The following is a 16,694-nucleotide window of genomic DNA, read 5'->3' on the forward strand; positions in this document are numbered from 1 at the left end:
CTTCACCTTGATTACAGAGAGGTACAGAAAGCAGTCAACACTGCCCAGGGCTTGTTTCAGAGATGGACAGAGCTCCTCCAGGACCCCTCCACAGCAACAAGGGAAGAAATCGACTGGACCACCAATGAGCTGAGAAACAACCTCCGGAGCATAGAGTGGGATCTGGAGGACCTCGACGAGACCATCAATATCCTTCTCTATGGTGCCTGTGCCTCTGGGATGGACAGAAAAATGAACACATTTTTGTCCAGATGTCTCAAGTACATAGATTAGATATTTCCTTTTCTAGTCGATTGATGTTGCTCTTCTTTGTACCATGATACACTCAAAATAGTTGCCTAGTGAGCTAAGGTTTAGGGGCCACGTTCTTCTACGGTGCGTGATAAGTCAGGCAGTGTGGAGACAGTGTAGTGCAGTGGTTATAAGCTCAGACCCTGGAGTCAGATTGTGTGTTCAAGCCCTAACTATACCAGTTACTATCTGTTTGACTTGGAGCGTTGTTCTCTACTTCAGTTGCCTCTTCAGTAGAAAGTTAGGATAATAGTAGTACCTAGCTCGTAGGATTGTTGGAAGTGTAGCAGGTAGAGTATGGTGCCTGACGCACAGTGAGCTTCTGTGTTAGCGGTCATTATTACATAGAGGTGTATACAGGGCCAGTGTTATACGTTGTTGATTAGAAATCAAAAGAAGATCCTTTTGTGGATTGTCTTCTTCCAATTCAGGAGGTGATGCTAGAATGCCAGTGTCCATCGGAGAAGCATTCTAAACCATCCAGTTGCATTTGGTAAAAGCAGATCTGTTACATTTAAGTCGTGCTGTTGATGTTAAAGAAGTGCACTGACCTGACTGACGAACCAGAGAACTGTAAAAGCTGAACTATGTGGCCTTTTCTCAGGTGGAAAAATTCCAGCCAATCAAAAACGTTGACGGTATGCCAGCTGCATGTTCTCAGTTCTCTTTTGTTCTTTCAGTAAGTGTGACCTAGGAAACCGGCTTTCGTCAGAATCACTCCATAGCATGGGTTCATGTGCAGTTGATGTGTGGACTGCATAATTTATATATATTTCTGTTAATCATAATGACCCTGGGTGCCTTTTAAATTACTATTTTTTAAGTTTATTTATTGATTTTTGAGAGAGCGAGTGTGTGCACAAGCAAGGGAGGGGGGCACAAGCAGGGGAGAGAGAGGACGAGAAAATCCCAAGCAGGCTCTGCACTGTCAGTGCAGAGCCCCATATGGGGCTCAAACCCACGAACCATGAGATCATGACCTGAGCTGAGGTCAAGAGTCGGTTGCTTAACCAACTGAGCCACCCAGGCGTCCTCTTTTTAAATTATTTTTAAAAAACAAGCATGTTCTTTAAAATTAGTGGAACAAAATATGTGAGAGGATGGGATCAAAAGCACAGATACAGGAAGATCCGTCTTCCCTTGAGATGGAAGAAGACAATATTGGGGAGACAGAAATTACGAGAGAAAGAGGAGATACTGTGGGTTCGGTTCCAGATCACCACAATCAAGTGAGTATCGCAGTAAAGCAAGTCAAGTGAAGTTTTGGGGTTTCGCTGTGCATAGAAGTGATGTCTACACTAGACTGTACTCTGTTAAGTGTGCAATAGGATGTTGTCTAAAAACAGTGTATATACTTTAATTTAAAAATACTGTATTGCTGGGGTGCCTGGCTGACTCAGTTGGTAAAGCACGTGTCTCTTGATCTCGGGATTGTAAATTTGAGCCCCATGTTGGGTGTAGAGATTACTTAAAAATAAAATCTTTAACATAAAAATATTGCTGAAAAATCCTAGTCATCATCTGAGCTTTCAGTGAGTTACAACCACAGATCACCATAACCAATATAACAGTGAAAAAGCTTGAAATATTGCTAGAATTACCAAAAGGTGACACAGAGACACAAAGGGAACAAATGCTGTTGGAAAAATGGTACCAATAGATTTGCTTGACACTGGGTTGCCACAAACCTTCAATTGGTAAAAAACACAGTGTCTACTAAGTGCAGTAAAACAAAGCACAATAAAATGAAGTATGTGGTTTTCATCACTCATTCAGCAAGTAATCCCTGAGTGTGCCATGTATTTTGTTAGTTACTGGGATGGGACTGATGAGCAGAACAGTGTACTGGCCCTCATGGAATTTATGGTGGGGAGCAGTGAGGAGCTCTGGGGACAGGGGAACAGACATTAATCAGAATAACACAAATGTCTATTTGCAAACTGTAAGAGAAAAGTACAGAGAGCCATGTGAGTGTCTGACATGAGGCAGCAGGACCAGGCTGGGGGTGAGGAGATCAGGGGAAGCTTCACTGAAGAAGCCTCGATCTCTAGATTCGTAAGCAGGGTTAGCTTCTTGCCATAAGAGGAATGGTTTGGAATAGCAGATGAAACAGGTTTTCAGAGCTGTCATGGGAAAGGTGATCTGGAGTCAGAAAAGAATAGATACAAAGTGCTGGCAGGTCTCTGGAAGAGCCCAGCTCAGCTGTGGTCAGACAGCCATGGATTTATAGTGAACCCAGTCAGCAGTCTTAACCTGGAGGGTCTTCTTCACTTTGAGGCATGAGGCACGGAGATCCTCATAGCTGTGGGAAGAGAGTTTGAGAATGATGTGCGTCAAGGTGCCTGTGTGTTCAGAGACATCGAGCCAGATTTTATTGCTTGCCTGTGAGAGATTCTGTGGTTTAACATGATGTCGTTTGGTGGACTTTTGATGATGAAATTGCTTTACCTTGACTCTTTGACCCACGCATAGTTGAAGCAAACCCTAGAAAATTCAACCTTGATGCGACTGAATTGAGTATAAGAAAAACCTTCATCACAAGCACTCGGCAAGTTGTCAGGGTAAGGAATATGAGCTTACTGTGTTATTTGTGCAAGAAATAGCCAAACTGCTTTTCTTAATTGTAAACTAATAGGTCGACTCTGAAACCACTTTTTAGTATGAATTAAATGCCGCTTTCCATCATAGTTTCTCTGATTCAAAGAAAGAAATTTGTTTCTAGTATTGTCAGGCTTATTTCTTGGAGCAAAATGGAGAGAGTAGATGCCTGGCCCTGGGGAAGTTACTTTAAGGGTGTCCTACTTGGCCATAGCTCTCATTCCTCCAAACCAGTTCTCTTGTTTCCTCTTTATTTCTTGCTCTACTGCGTTTTTGGACAAAAGGAAGAATTACCATTGTAGAAACCATTTGGTTCCTTGATGGATTGGTAATCACTTTGCATTGTGCAGAGTGACTCTTACCAGGTTTGGATAGCGGCCTCTTCCACCATCTGAATTGCTTCTGGAACTTTTGCAACCCGTGTTACTGACATTTCCATATACAACTGCTTGACAGCCTTTCGGGAGCTGTCCAGAGCAAGCATCCATCAAGAGTGTTAAAAGCTAGTCCAAGTTGAACAAATCTTTAGTCTCAAATTACATAGCTAATAATCTATTGTTAAAAAAAAACCTAAGAGAAAATATCATTTAAGTCAAATCCTGTATCCTTGAGATATGTTTGTATTTGAAACTATATGGCTAAGCCGTTTGATTAGCATAACTAGATGTAAGAGAACCAGCTGTCTTTAACATATGTACTAGAAAGCAGCTTCCTTGAATAAAAAGACTTGGGATCATACCAGCGCTAACATATGGCTTTTTAAGAGTCATCTTAGGCAGGAACCTTGGTATGTGTTTGCCAAAAACTTTATGTCATGTGATTTCCTTTTGAAATTATTTCAGATGGTAGGTTATCACTGAACTTTAACTATTCTTGTTTCTTCTTTTATTCATTAGTTGCCTTTCTATATACATATATCTAAATTATTTTTAAATAAGGCCATACTTTAATGGGCCTCATATTTTTGGACCTGGGTGCCCCATCTACATACACTGAGCATTTGAATTAGACACTCTTAATTTCTAGTCGGTTCAGAACACTGTTCTAATCAGGAAGCCGTTTATTCCAATAAGGTAAATCTCCAATTACTTATTTGATACATACGGTTTGCTTTTCTATTTTTTGTAATAGATTTTCTGAAAGACACTTCTGTAGACGTTAGTATTTTTTTTTTTTATTTTTTTTTTTTTAACATTTATTTTTGAGACAGAGAGACAGAGCATGAACGGGGGAGGGTCAGAGAGAGGGAGACACAGAATCCGAAACAGGCTCCAGGCTCCGAGCTGTGAGCACAGAGCCCGACGCGGGGCTCAAACTCACAGACCGCGAGATCATGACCTGAGCCAAAGTTGGCCGCTTAACCGACTGAGCCACCCAGGCGCCCCTGATGTTAGTATTTAAATGGTGCCTTGCAGTGAAGCATATATCCCTGACCTTAATCATTATATTTGTTCTTTCTGCAAAATAGTACTACTTGTAAGTTTTGCAAATTGAAATTCAGAGGTAAGTATATTGAAAGTTAATTGGTATAACTGGAAGTAGAAACTGACGTTCATTTTGAAAAGCTTTTTAAAGTGTATTCTTTGATAGAACTGTTTAAAATCAAGTCCACACTTCATAATGCTGCAGCCCTTCTAGGGTTGAGGTCTAAATCATACTCCACTGTATCATCCAACTGAGTATTGTAGAGTTTTTAGTCATTCTTGTTTTAATTGTGACTCCTTTTTGGAAAGCTGTTACTGTTTGCTAGTTGTAGGTTAACAGTACCTAATTGAGCTTTTGTTGATCTCATTTTAATAAATTCTAATTGAAATCCTTCAGAAGAGAAGGACATAGTAATGAGGCTTACTTGAATTTTTTTTCTTAAAGCACCGTGTGTTGATTGAATATTATTGCATTTGGGGGGCGCCTGGGTGGCTCCGTCGGTTAAGCATCTAACTTCAGCTCGGGTCATGATCTCGCGGTTTGTGAGCTCGAGCCCCATGTCAGGCTTTGTGCTGACGGCTCAGAGCGTGGAGCCTGCTTCGGATTCTGGGTCTCCTTCTCTTTCTGCCCCTCCCCAACTTGTGCTCTGTGTCTCTCTGTCTATCAAAAATAAATAAATGTAAAAAAAATTTTTTAATTAAAAAAATATTGCATTTGGCTAAGCAGTATTTGCAGGTTTTTTTTTTTTTAATGTTTATTTATTTATTTTGAGAGAGAGAGAAAGCGAGTGCATGCAAGGGAGGGGCAGAGAGAGAGAGGGAGAGAGAGAATCCCAACCAGGCTTCTTGCTGACACAGGGTTCCATCCCATGAACCATGAGATCATGACCTGAGCTGAGATTAAGTAAGAGACACTTACCCTACTGAGTCTCTAGTTAAGCAGTATTTATATACTGAGATCTCCGGGTTCTAGTTGGAGGAGGTAGAGTAGGATCAGAGAGTTAGGAGATTTGGGAAAAGAAACCTACGACCAAGCTCAGGTTTGGGATGTGTATATCACAAGCTTACATAAAGTCCTCTGTTAACCTGTTATCAGTACGTTTTTGTTTCTTTGCTTCAAAAGGAGTACATTTTGATCCACAGCTTTCTCCTTCTTAGGCAGGAGAGTTGGTAACACATTGTACATTTGTGTGTGTGGTTGTTCTGTCTGAAGAATTACATCTTTCCCTCATTTTTCCTTGCAATTCATGTCCATTGGCTTTGCTTTTAGAAGCATCCCTGGTTTAGGGGCGCCTGGCTGGCTCAGTCGGTTAAGCGTCCGACTTTGGCTCAGGTCATGAAGTCTGTGAGTTCGAGCCCCGCGTCGGACTCTGTGCTGACAGCTCAGAGCCTGGAGCCTGTTTCAGATTCTGTGTCTCCCTCTCTCTGACCCTCCCCTGTTCATGCTCTGTCTCTGTCTCAAAAATAAATAAACGTTAAAAAAAAAAAGAAAAAGAAGCATCCCTGGTTTCAAGAGTCTTGTTTGTGTGTTTTCCCAAGTGTCTTTGAAGTTTATGTAGTTTTTACTAAGTTTTGCTGGCAGTTTTTATTGAAGAGAGCAAAAATATTTTTTTGTGTGTGTAAATAGCCTTTGATATTTTTGAAGTAATCATTTTTACATTTGTGGGGTCACCTACACATCGGAGATCTTGCATGTGAAATCTTTGTGTTGTGGAAATATGTTCCAGAAGTGACTTTGTCTTAACTTAGTAGCAGAAGGTTTTGAAGTATATGGCAGAGGCACAGGGAATGAACTGAGTTCTAGGCTCATTTGTGACCTTAATAAATTTTCATCATGGCAAGTGATTTAGCCTCTCTGGCTCTATGTTTTCTTTATCAATTAAATGGTCCTCACAGACATTCTCTCTAACTTTCAAAGATGATGAGAACTGTACCCCTTGCGAAAAAAAATCCAACTTGTTCCAACCCAAGAATTGTTTCCATTTCATTGTAAGTCAAGATAGACATGGTTAACCAAAAAGGGGGAGGTGTACAATGTGGACAGAGATGACGTTGGGATGTGTGACCTCTGAGTGCTGAGTACTGGGATGTATGGTGTCCCATTCACTCAGTTTGGAAGACATCATGAAATGGGAACAGGAGCATAAGTAACTAGGACATTTATTGTATTGTGGGTTTTTTTGTTTTTGTTTTTTTGTTTTTTTTTGACAGACGAACCAAATTGTATTGGTATTAGCTGCTTCTGGACTGCTGGTTCTAAACTTCATGTGTTAGAAAGAAGATGACTGATTACCTTTTTGCCTGATAGGTTGTTACAGAATGCTTAACAGTGTTCAGTGACTTAGCTTAAAATTCCAAATCCTAATAAGGAGGCTGGTGGCTGATAACTTTTAACGGACGTAGAAACAAATGGCGACTAGAAGTGAAAGCCTGGCTGTTTTACCTGCTGTCGTGGCCACACAGGACACACGCTGCACAGCCATTGGAAGAGTCACTCGCCATCACGGCTAACGGCCCCTCCACATATATTTTAGTAAGCAGACACTTTAAAAACCTGGAGCTTTTAAATACGTATTTCATTAAAGTAATGCATGTTCATGAAGGAAAATTAGAAAAGTTTATAAGAGGAAAAAATAGAAAAAAGAAATCTAAGCTCCAAATAATGAACACAACCTTTGCTATATTTTCTCATGCTGATTTTCTTCTCAGTGTATGATAGTTGTATTTTTACAATTGTGATCATAGTGTTAAGCCATCATAAGCATTTTGTATTTTAATTTTTTAAATTAAAAGCAATTCATACTTGGCTATTTTTAAAATGCAAATAATTTTGCTGGATGAGAAAGGTAAAAAATGCCCCTCCATTCTGTCATTCCACTCCCTGGAAATAATCACTATTAACAGTTTTACATATTTCCTCTAGTCATTATATGACATTGAAATAGACTCTTTAAAAAAAAATTTTTTTTTTAAATGTTTGTTTATTTTTGAGAGAGACAGAGACAAAGTGTGAATGGGGGAGGGGCAGAGAGAAAGGGAGACAGAATCCCGAGCAGGCTCTAGGCTCTGAGCAAGCTGTCAGCACAGAGCCCAACATGGGGCTCGAACTCACAAACCATAAGATCATGACGCGAGCTGAAGTTGGACACTCAACCAACTGAGCCACCCAGGCACCCCTGAAATAGACTCTTAAAAGAAATGGCACATTCGTCTGAGTTTACTCTAAGTTACTATTCTCTTCTTGGGACATGCTGCTTTTTTCTATTTTTCTTTCCTACTATAAATAGCACTGCAGTGTACATCTTTGCTTTTTTTCTGGTATATGTTTTATACTGTTCTTTTTTTAAGATTTTATTTTTAAGTAATCCCCACACCCACCATGGGGCTCTAACTCACAACCCTGAGATCAAGAGTTGCATGCTCTACTGACTGAGCCAGCCAGGCGCCCCTTTTATATTGTTTTCTTAAAATAAATCCTAATAGTGGAATTGCTAGGTCAAGGCCGTGAATATTTGACACAAATATCAAGGCTCCTGTTACAAAATGTCAAGTTTTTTCAGTTAGTCCAGTTTACTTTCCAGCCATTGTTCCAGAGCAGCAGTTCTTTTTGTTTTTGTTTTTTTTACATTTTTATTGAAGTACAAAAATAGAGAAAAGTGCATGTATCCCAGGTACACAGCTTGAAGAGTTTGTAAACTGGTGACAGCCATGGAAGCATTCCAGAGCATTCCCAGCACCCCTAGAAGCCTCCTTGTGCGCCTTTACGGTCTTTACTTCCCTGTTCACTGTGCTGACTTCTTTTTTTTTTCTTTTCATTTTTTTAATGTTTATTTTTGAGAGACAGAGCACGAGCAGGGGAGGGGGCAGAGAGAGAGGGAGACACAGAATCGGAAGCAGGCTCCAGGCTCTGAGGTGTCAGCACAGAGCCTGACGGGGGGCTCAAACTCACAAACTGTGAGATCACGACCCGAGCTGAAGTTGGATACTTAACCAACTAAGCCGCCCAGGCGCCCCACGCTGTCCTGACTTCTAACAGCAAAAACACGTTCTACAGATAAAGTTCAAGGTTTAATTGAACTTCAGTTATTTTTTCCATACATGTTTGGATACATGTTGATATTTTCATTATTTCTTTATGCAAGTAATGTTCACTGTTTTTTTTTAACTATTATAAAATGTATTAAGTGCATTTTTAAAGCATATATTATCCCACCAGTGAACATTTAACACCACCCCAGGTGACTCACTCAGGTAAATCTCACACATTTAAGAAACATGGCTTATACCACTGAATTCCCTTTGTTTTAAATAAGCCAATATCTGTATGTTCATGGTGAGTGCTTTTTTTTTTTTTTTTAACTAAGTATATTTTTCTCAGTTTCTATGGGTGGCCATTTTTTAAATTTTTTTAATTTGTATTTTTGAGGTTTGTGAACACCGAAATAGGTAGAGAATTCTAGAATTTCTGGGTCAACTGGACCCTAGACAGAACACCCCTCGGATGTGCTACCTACCCAGTGTCATTTCCAAGGGCTCACATATCCTCTTGTTGAAGGCCCCCAACAGAGGGGGTTTGCTCCTTTTGGATGCACCCGTAGATGGGCAGCACTGGGAGGGACATAGTGACAGGTTATAGTAAAATGATCTCTTTACCTTTGCTCTGCTGGATTAATAACATTTTTTTTCTACAGAATACCCAAAGTGATCTTCTAAAACATGAACCAGAATACTCCATGGCCATGCTTTAAATACTTTAATGCTTCTCATTTGCCTTTGCACAGGGGCCTGCAATCTATGACCCATGAGATCTAAGAACAGTTCTACATTTTTTAAAGTATAGTTAGAAAACATGCGCGTGCACACACAGACACACACACACACAGACACACACACACACACACACACACACACACACACCAGTGTATGATGGGCTGAATATTTAATATTTACTCCTTTACAAACAAAGTTTGCCAGCCCCTGCCTCAGAATAAAATCTAAGCAGCCTGAGGGGCCTGCACGTTTGGCCAACCTTCTCTTCTGTCCCCTAGCCCCAAACACGCAGCTGGCTCCTTGGACCACCCTGGCCTGCTTTCTCAAGAGCCAAAGGCACTGAGCTGTTTCCCACCTCCAGGCTTTTGTATTTGCTGTTCCCTTTGCCCAGATTTCCCGGCCTTTAGTTCTTTCTGTGGTTGACTCATTCTTGCCCTTCAGGTCTCGATTCCATTGTCACCCCTATCCTATGCCTCTAGAGTGGCATTCATCACCCACTCAGTTCCAGCCCTGTTTATTCCCCTCCTTCCCAACACAGCAACCACTTTGTTGACTTATCTGTGGGATTACTGTTTGCCTTTTCTCCACCATAGTGTCGGCTCCATGTGGGCAGGGACCCAGCCTGTATTGCTCACTGCTGTACGTGGGCACGTATTAGGCTTTAGTGAGCATTTGGTGAGCGTAAAAATGGGTGCTGGGAAAGTTGAAGCAAGGTGGTTATTATTCAGACTGCCCATAGGAATTAGGAAAACTGTGGCACTGTCTCATCTGCTGTTCACTTGTCGTGCGTCTTGGAAAAAGTTTCTGAGTGCCTAATACCTCAACATTTGCATCTATAAAATAGCTACTTGCCAACAGAAAGTTATGAAGTTATTTTGGCAGCATTTATTTTTTTAAAGAAAAATTGTATTACAGCAATCGTACTCAATTCAAATAATTTTAAAGGATATTGGGTTGTGGTTAAATATGATAAGGAAAATGGCTCATATTTAATCAGGTGTTTTACTTCAGAGTAAGTAATGGGTCCATTCATTTTTCTTTCCATGCAAAATTATTTTTTTAATGTTTATTTTTGAGAGAGAGACAGAGCTTGAGCAGGGGAGGGGCAGAGAGAGAGGGACACACAGAATCCAAAGCAGGCTCCAGGCTCTAAGCTGTCAGCACAGACCCTGACGCCAGGCCCAAACCCACAAGCAGTGAGATCATGACCTGAGCTGAAGTCGGGCACTTACCTGACTGAGCCACCCAAGCATCCCTTTACAAAATTATTTTTGATACTGCTCTGGAAATTCACTCTTGGATTAGAATAGTCTATACTTCACATGAATCCAACCCAGAAATAAAATAAGATAGAATACTAGGAAGTATTCTCTGGTGTTTAATGATAGATATACTTTATCCTAAAGTGCATGATTTTTCACATGTATTCTGTTTGAAGATCCCGGTCCTTGAGCACAGGTTCTTGAGTTTGTGTCCCAGGATTGCCGTTTACTGACTGTGTGACCTTAAGAGAGTTTCTCAGCCTTTGTAGATCTTAAACTCCTCACCTGTAAAGCAGAAATAATACCAGCTTCATAGAGTTGTTATGAAAATTCAGTGATAAATGTAAGTGTTCGGTGGTGTTTCTGACCCGTGGTTGGTACTCAGGAAATCCCAGCTCCCTTCCTCTGTCTTCCTCTTTAAATTTAGTATCCACGTTATGCCCTTTTAAAGGAATGCCAGTCCCACTATTTTATTTCCTTTAATTTTGAGACTTTAAAGAATGCTGTCTTTTTGTTTTAAAAATTTCATAATAATGTATGTGTATTTTGCTAGCATGTAAAATATTAACCATGATTTTGTTTAATCTGAGGGTATTCGTTTGTTTTCTGGTCTTCTCCTTACCTCATTAGGACATGAAGGATCACATGTCACCTTCCTCTGTGCAGGCATTAGCTGAACGAAAAAACAGACAGGTGAGTAAACATCTGAATACACAACATCAGTCAAAGAAAATAGCATGGTTAGATATTTTTAATTAAAAAATGCTAATGTCTGCGTATTGTGTGTTTAAGCAGAGGACATGTACACGCCGAGCCTGGAGTGAGGTCGGCAGGTGTGAGAAAGTCTGGTCAGCTGCCCCTCCGCTCCCTCACACCCTCTGGCTCTCTCATCTGGGCTCCCATAGCTCCCTCTGCTTACCCTTGTAGCCCCCACCACACGGCATTTTTTCTGGACGTGTCGCGCGTGCTCCGTGTGCGAGGCTCTGTTAAGTGCTGTAATTGCTCCGTTTCCTGTCTTTTTCTCTGCTGGACCCCATGCTCCTTGAAAGTGAGGAACAGTTTGTGTCACAGGCTGTTTTTAAATCTCTGGCTGCTGTTACATTGCCCATAGAACTTACTAGACATCGAATGAGTAAAATTTTATGTAAAGACACTGGAGGAAACTTAATGTGTGTTAAATTAATGTAACGTGTGAATTTAAGTCCTTCGTCATTTTAAGTATTTTTATTATTTTTAAAAATTTTTATTTATTTTTGAGAGAGACAGAGTGTGAGTGGGGGAGGGGTGGAGAGAGAGGGAGACGCAGAATCCGAAGCAGGCTCCAAACTCTGAGCTGTCAGCACAGAGCCCGACATGGGGCTCAAACTCACGAATCATGACATCATGACCTGAGCCAAAGTCGGACATGTAACCAACTGAGCCACCCAAGTGCCGCTTAAATATTTTTTTGACATGAGGTCTAGTTTCTATTAGTTATTACAGATACATCATGAAATCTCATTTCAGAAACCAAAGCACAGATAATGACATATCAAAAATAAAAGCTACAAGAGACCAGTCCTTGGATTTTAAGTATCTTTTTAAAGTTAGATGCTTTGTGTAGACATTTCTTTCTGACTGATAAAATAAAATAAAATAGTTTTAAAAAATGTACAACAGGGGCACCTGGGTGGCTCAGTCGGTTAAGCGTCAGACCCTGGATTTTGGCTCAAGTCGTGATCTCACAATTTGTGAGATTGAGCCCCACGTCTCTGCACTGTCAGCACAGAGATTCTCTTGGGATTCTCTCTCCCTCTCCTTCTGCCTCATCTCCCCGTCCCCCCCCCAAATAAATACTTAATACACACACACACACACACACACACACACACACACACACACCAGTCACCTAAAATTTAAATTTAGATTTAACTTCAGTTCCGTTCAGACTCCATAAAGTTACCAGTAGTCAGTCCATTTAGTAGACTGTTAACTCCAGAATCAGCTCATCATTTTTAACTAACTGGTATCAGTAAGTCCTTACTTTATACCTGCACGTGTTTGTTGACCCACTTAATTTTGAAAACAAGTATTGTAAGAGCTCAAAGAAAGGGAGGGGGCTCTCCAGATATCACCTAACTTAATTTTCCTGTTTCCTTTCTCGCATTTCATTTTTCAAGTCATTGTTGTGTTTTATTTTCTTCCTGTCTACCTCCCTTCCTCTTAACAGTGCAGCGAGGAAAAGCCAGTGACTGACCTGGTCCATCTGGCACTAGCTCTTGGGAGAAGCCGAGGGTCTGGCCATAGCTGGCTAGTTTTGAAGTTCCCTTTTTGTCTCCACTTCAGCTCACAGGAGCTGAGTGACCTAAGGTAGTTGTGACAGTGAGATCGGGAACTCTTGGCCTCCATTACCCTGAACTTGAATTGTTTTATTCCCCAGATAGTAGAAGTTGAGCTGACATACACAAACTGTGTAGTTACACATTGCCTTTCCAAGTGTGGACTGGAATTTTGTTTTCAGTGTTGCGTGAAACGTCATAGGGTCACAAATTGTCAAAGAATCGCAGGGCTGGTTTTCTGTACGCACTCAGGCAGGCAGGCCTCGCTGCTTCCTGCCAGATCAGGTGCTGTGCATCCCTGGCTGAGCTGGGACCTCTGGCTCTGGCACCTGCACACAGGCTGGTCCTCCAGTGCCCTGGGCCCTTGCCGTCTCCTTTCCCATTAAAACAGAGTCCTGGAAGTCAGACTGGTGAAATCTAAGCTGCTTCACAGTAAAGCATAGACGACTGTTAACGGTGTGACATATGTCCACCTGAGTGTAGACCATGGATGTGCTAGAAAAATAGCCCTGATTGTGTCCCCAGGAGCACACCAGGCTGGTGGAGCCCCCAGTTCTCTGTCGGTAGCCTAATGATGCACTATATATAGCCTTATTCTGACCTTGAAAAAATTGTCACTAGGCCCCACTGCCCTCCTTAGAGATTCTTAGAGTCTTCAGCTCAGAAGGAGCAGGATCTCTTCAACTTGACAACCCTACAATCAGGGCAGGGCAGGGCCATCTTCAAAAGGCCTCGGGTCTGCTTCCTCCAGAGGCCAGGTTGCCAAAGACTGCCGGAGGCTCTCCTGTGCCCTGGTCCCCTTCTCATAATCACCTCAGCACTTAAGCTCTGTCTTCAGAGCTTTGCCAAGCCCAGTACCCAAAGTGTGGCCCTTTGACCGAATTCAGCTCTGAGCATCAGGTGAAGTGGGCCACGTCAGTCCCAAGGGGCTAGTAAAGGGCTTTTCAGACAGAGAAGCAAGTAATCAGTTAGGCTTTTAACAGTTCCGGAGATAAAAAGTACCCGGTAAGAAGATCTGGCAACCGCACAAGGAGAAAGAATCTTAGTCAGCAGCATCTTCTGGCTCTTTATGCAGGACTGGTGTGAGCAGTAACTTTGACCAACTAGTCAGACAGGCTTGTGGGGCTCCCAGTCCGAGCCCAAAGCCGAGAATGAGCTTTCCCATTCCTGACAGGCCTTTTCATATAAGGGAGACTTATCCTTTTTCCAGACTTATCCTGTTCTGGCTACAAACTTCCTTGAATTCATATTGGGAAACCTGACCCTGGTGAAGAGCTCTAACTTCAGGCCCAGCACTCGCCTGGGTTATCAGGATCAGGCACTCATTCGTGGCCATGTCCGCCTGTGAAGCAACCCCCAGGTCCTATCTGGGAAGCCTGTAGCCCTTTCGTTCAACTGGAAAAGCACTGGGATTTATGTATGGGTTAAACTGAAGAGACATTGGTGGTTCTTGGGGCTTCTGTGTGTGAGAGGCTGTGACTTAGCTTCTTATCATACTAGGGCGCTCTCCCACCTCCTTCCAAAACAAAACCCCAGAAACTTCCCTGGCTCACACTTGAATAAAAAGGATTCTAGATCTGTGGGATTACACCAGAACCTGTGAGTCTCTGGTGAACTTCCCAGGGTAGGAAGAGCTGACCTACAGAGACCAAGTGCTTTTACATTATGTAGTGTGTACAGATGGGCACTTGTTGGTTTGAAGTTGACATTTATTTGCATTTTAATGGGACCAAAGGCCATTTTTGAGTCCCATTGGGAAAGCTTGGAGCCAGCGGGTGCCCTTCCCGGCATTCCTGAAATTGTGCCACGCAGGCACCAACCTCCACCACCACACAAAAGGCTGATCCGGTGGAAAATGCACCGTGAGCAGTATGAGAACTCTTTATGTCCCTGCTGTGGAGCATTTATGCAGATAGTAATGGCTTGTTTCCCGCCCCCCACAACCTGGCTACCCCGTCCTGCTCTCATAGGCACTGCTAGGGGACAGTGGTGGTCAGAACTGGAGTGCCGGAACGACGGAGAAGTATGTGCGCCTCGACCGCGAGCTCCAGTTAGCCAACTCCCATTTCATCGAGGAGCAGCAGGCCCAGCAGCAGGTACCCGAGGGCCCGTAGGCTGCGGTGGGAGCCAGGCCCTCCCTCTGTCCCGCTGCCAGCAGGTGGGGGGGGGGGGGGAGGAGCAGGGACTTGTCTTGCGGCGGCCTGCGTCCGCCTGTGCCGTGAACCTCCTTCGGAGCACGACCTTGTCAAGAGATCCAAGCTTGATTAGCTCTCTCAGGAAAAGCAGACCAGACATCCACAACTGACAGACAAGGCCATTGATTGAAAAAAACAAAACACAAAAAACTAGCAACCTCTTTCCCCGCCTCCACTTCTATACTCCGTTTTTTGTTCATTTCAACAAAGGCACTTTCAGAAAAATTGAGTCCTTGTTGTTTCATTGAAAATCCATTATATGTAAAAATAATTGCTTTGGTGGAGGTTATACAGCAGAAAGAAAGCGAGGTTGGTTATATTCACATTGTTGCTTTTGATATGTAGTTGTATTTTAAAAAGGAAGCTGAGAACAATGTATCTGGGGATTTGAGGGTTTTCTATGCATTGAAACTGGTTCTTAAATGCGAAGTTGTATGTATACATGTAGGACTGTGTGTTCTCTTTCCATTAGCATGTCTGTTTAACCAGTTGTCTACTTAAATTGCTATTAATCAAGTAGACTTTTTTATATACAAAAAATGAGGAAGGTACAGCACAATTAACAGTAATTATTTATCACTCAGTGGTTGTCCTTGAGACAGCTCACTGCCACAGGGCCGCCTCTGGTTTGTCCTTGAGCAGGAAGGAAAGGACTCGGTGTGCACAGTTTTCCCACATTCAGAGGTTTGCCGGGCTCTCTCTCGTAGTTAGGCTGTGGCAGCCTGTTGTGGATTGAGACCTTGACCCTGGTGTGGGCTTCCTCTTCCCAAATCCCCCCTGGCTCAGTGGTTACTGCACAGGTGCTTTTGGCCCTGGCCTTTTCCCTCAATGGACTCGAGCCACACGGCATCAGTCCCCCTTGGTGGTTTCAAGGTTTGCTGACTGTTCACACGTTGGATCAGCAGGAGGTATCAGTAGCCTGACAACCCAGCCTTTTGAGCTGAGTGTGTTCTCAGAGGCGATGGTCTGGTCCTTGGATTTCTGGGCTTTGCTTCTGAATGAGAATTGTCCCCAGTTGGCAAAGACGCGAGCAGCTGCTAGAGTACCGGGACTGGAGCCAGGTAAGATGGATTCTCATTGCTTATTTCCCGTTTCTCTGGCACCAGCTGATTGTGGAGCAGCAGGATGAGCAGTTGGAGCTGGTCTCTGGCAGCATCGGGGTGCTGAAGAACATGTCCCAGCGCATCGGAGGGGAGCTGGAGGAACAGGCAGTGTGAGTATTGACATGCCCCTCTTACTGCAGGGAAACTGAGGGGCAGAGCCGTGTTCAGAGACCCCTGAAAAGCCTGACAGTTACATGGCCAGTGAAACCAAAAGCTGTTTTACTTACAGCTCTGTCTTTATTCTGTCTTGCAGACTGACCTCCCCCAAAGAAGCAAATTTATCAGATAAAATTTTCAGCAGGGTTTAGGCAGAGTTATTCTCATGTTAGTTTTACACCTTGCAAAAACAGATCCAGTCTCCTCTGAGCAGATTCTTGGAGTGTTATGATGAATGGGAGCATGAGACAGATCTGGCTTTTGTAACCTCCCTGGGGATTTGGGTCCCGAAGAGGATAGGACATGAGCTGGCTTCACTTTATCACCCCATGACTCTCCTGCTCCATCGAATAAAACTTCTTGCTCTGCATCTTAAACTTTAACTTTATGAAAAAAAGTCTATAAATTTAACCTCAATTAATAAAAAAATCTTCCCTCAAAAGTAAAAAGTAAACACAGAGCAAACAAGAAAAAACAATTGGGTTTCTTTGTTTTTCCCTCGGGACAATCTCCTTTTGTGCTTGGAAGCATGGCCCCAAAAGCATCCTTCTAAAACCCGTTCATTTCACAATTTTTT

At 42.6% G+C, this 16,694-nt stretch overlaps 1 protein-coding gene across 1 annotated transcript in view; it reads left to right on the plus strand.

Annotated features, from left to right (window-relative positions):
• Positions 1-16,694, plus strand: part of STX6 (syntaxin 6) — a 51,540-nt gene that overhangs the window by 20,853 nt on the left and 13,993 nt on the right. The window contains exons 2-6 of the mRNA XM_060643794.3: positions 18-187; positions 2,758-2,852; positions 10,976-11,038; positions 14,634-14,759; positions 15,965-16,071. Of these exons, the coding sequence (XP_060499777.1) occupies positions 18-187; positions 2,758-2,852; positions 10,976-11,038; positions 14,634-14,759; positions 15,965-16,071 (561 nt within the window). The remainder of the gene's footprint in view (positions 1-17; positions 188-2,757; positions 2,853-10,975; positions 11,039-14,633; positions 14,760-15,964; positions 16,072-16,694) is intronic.

Source organism: Panthera onca, chromosome F1 (assembly GCF_046562875.1).
Source record: "Panthera onca isolate mPanOnc1 chromosome F1, mPanOnc1 haplotype 2, whole genome shotgun sequence".
Taxonomy (NCBI): domain Eukaryota; kingdom Metazoa; phylum Chordata; class Mammalia; order Carnivora; family Felidae; genus Panthera; species Panthera onca.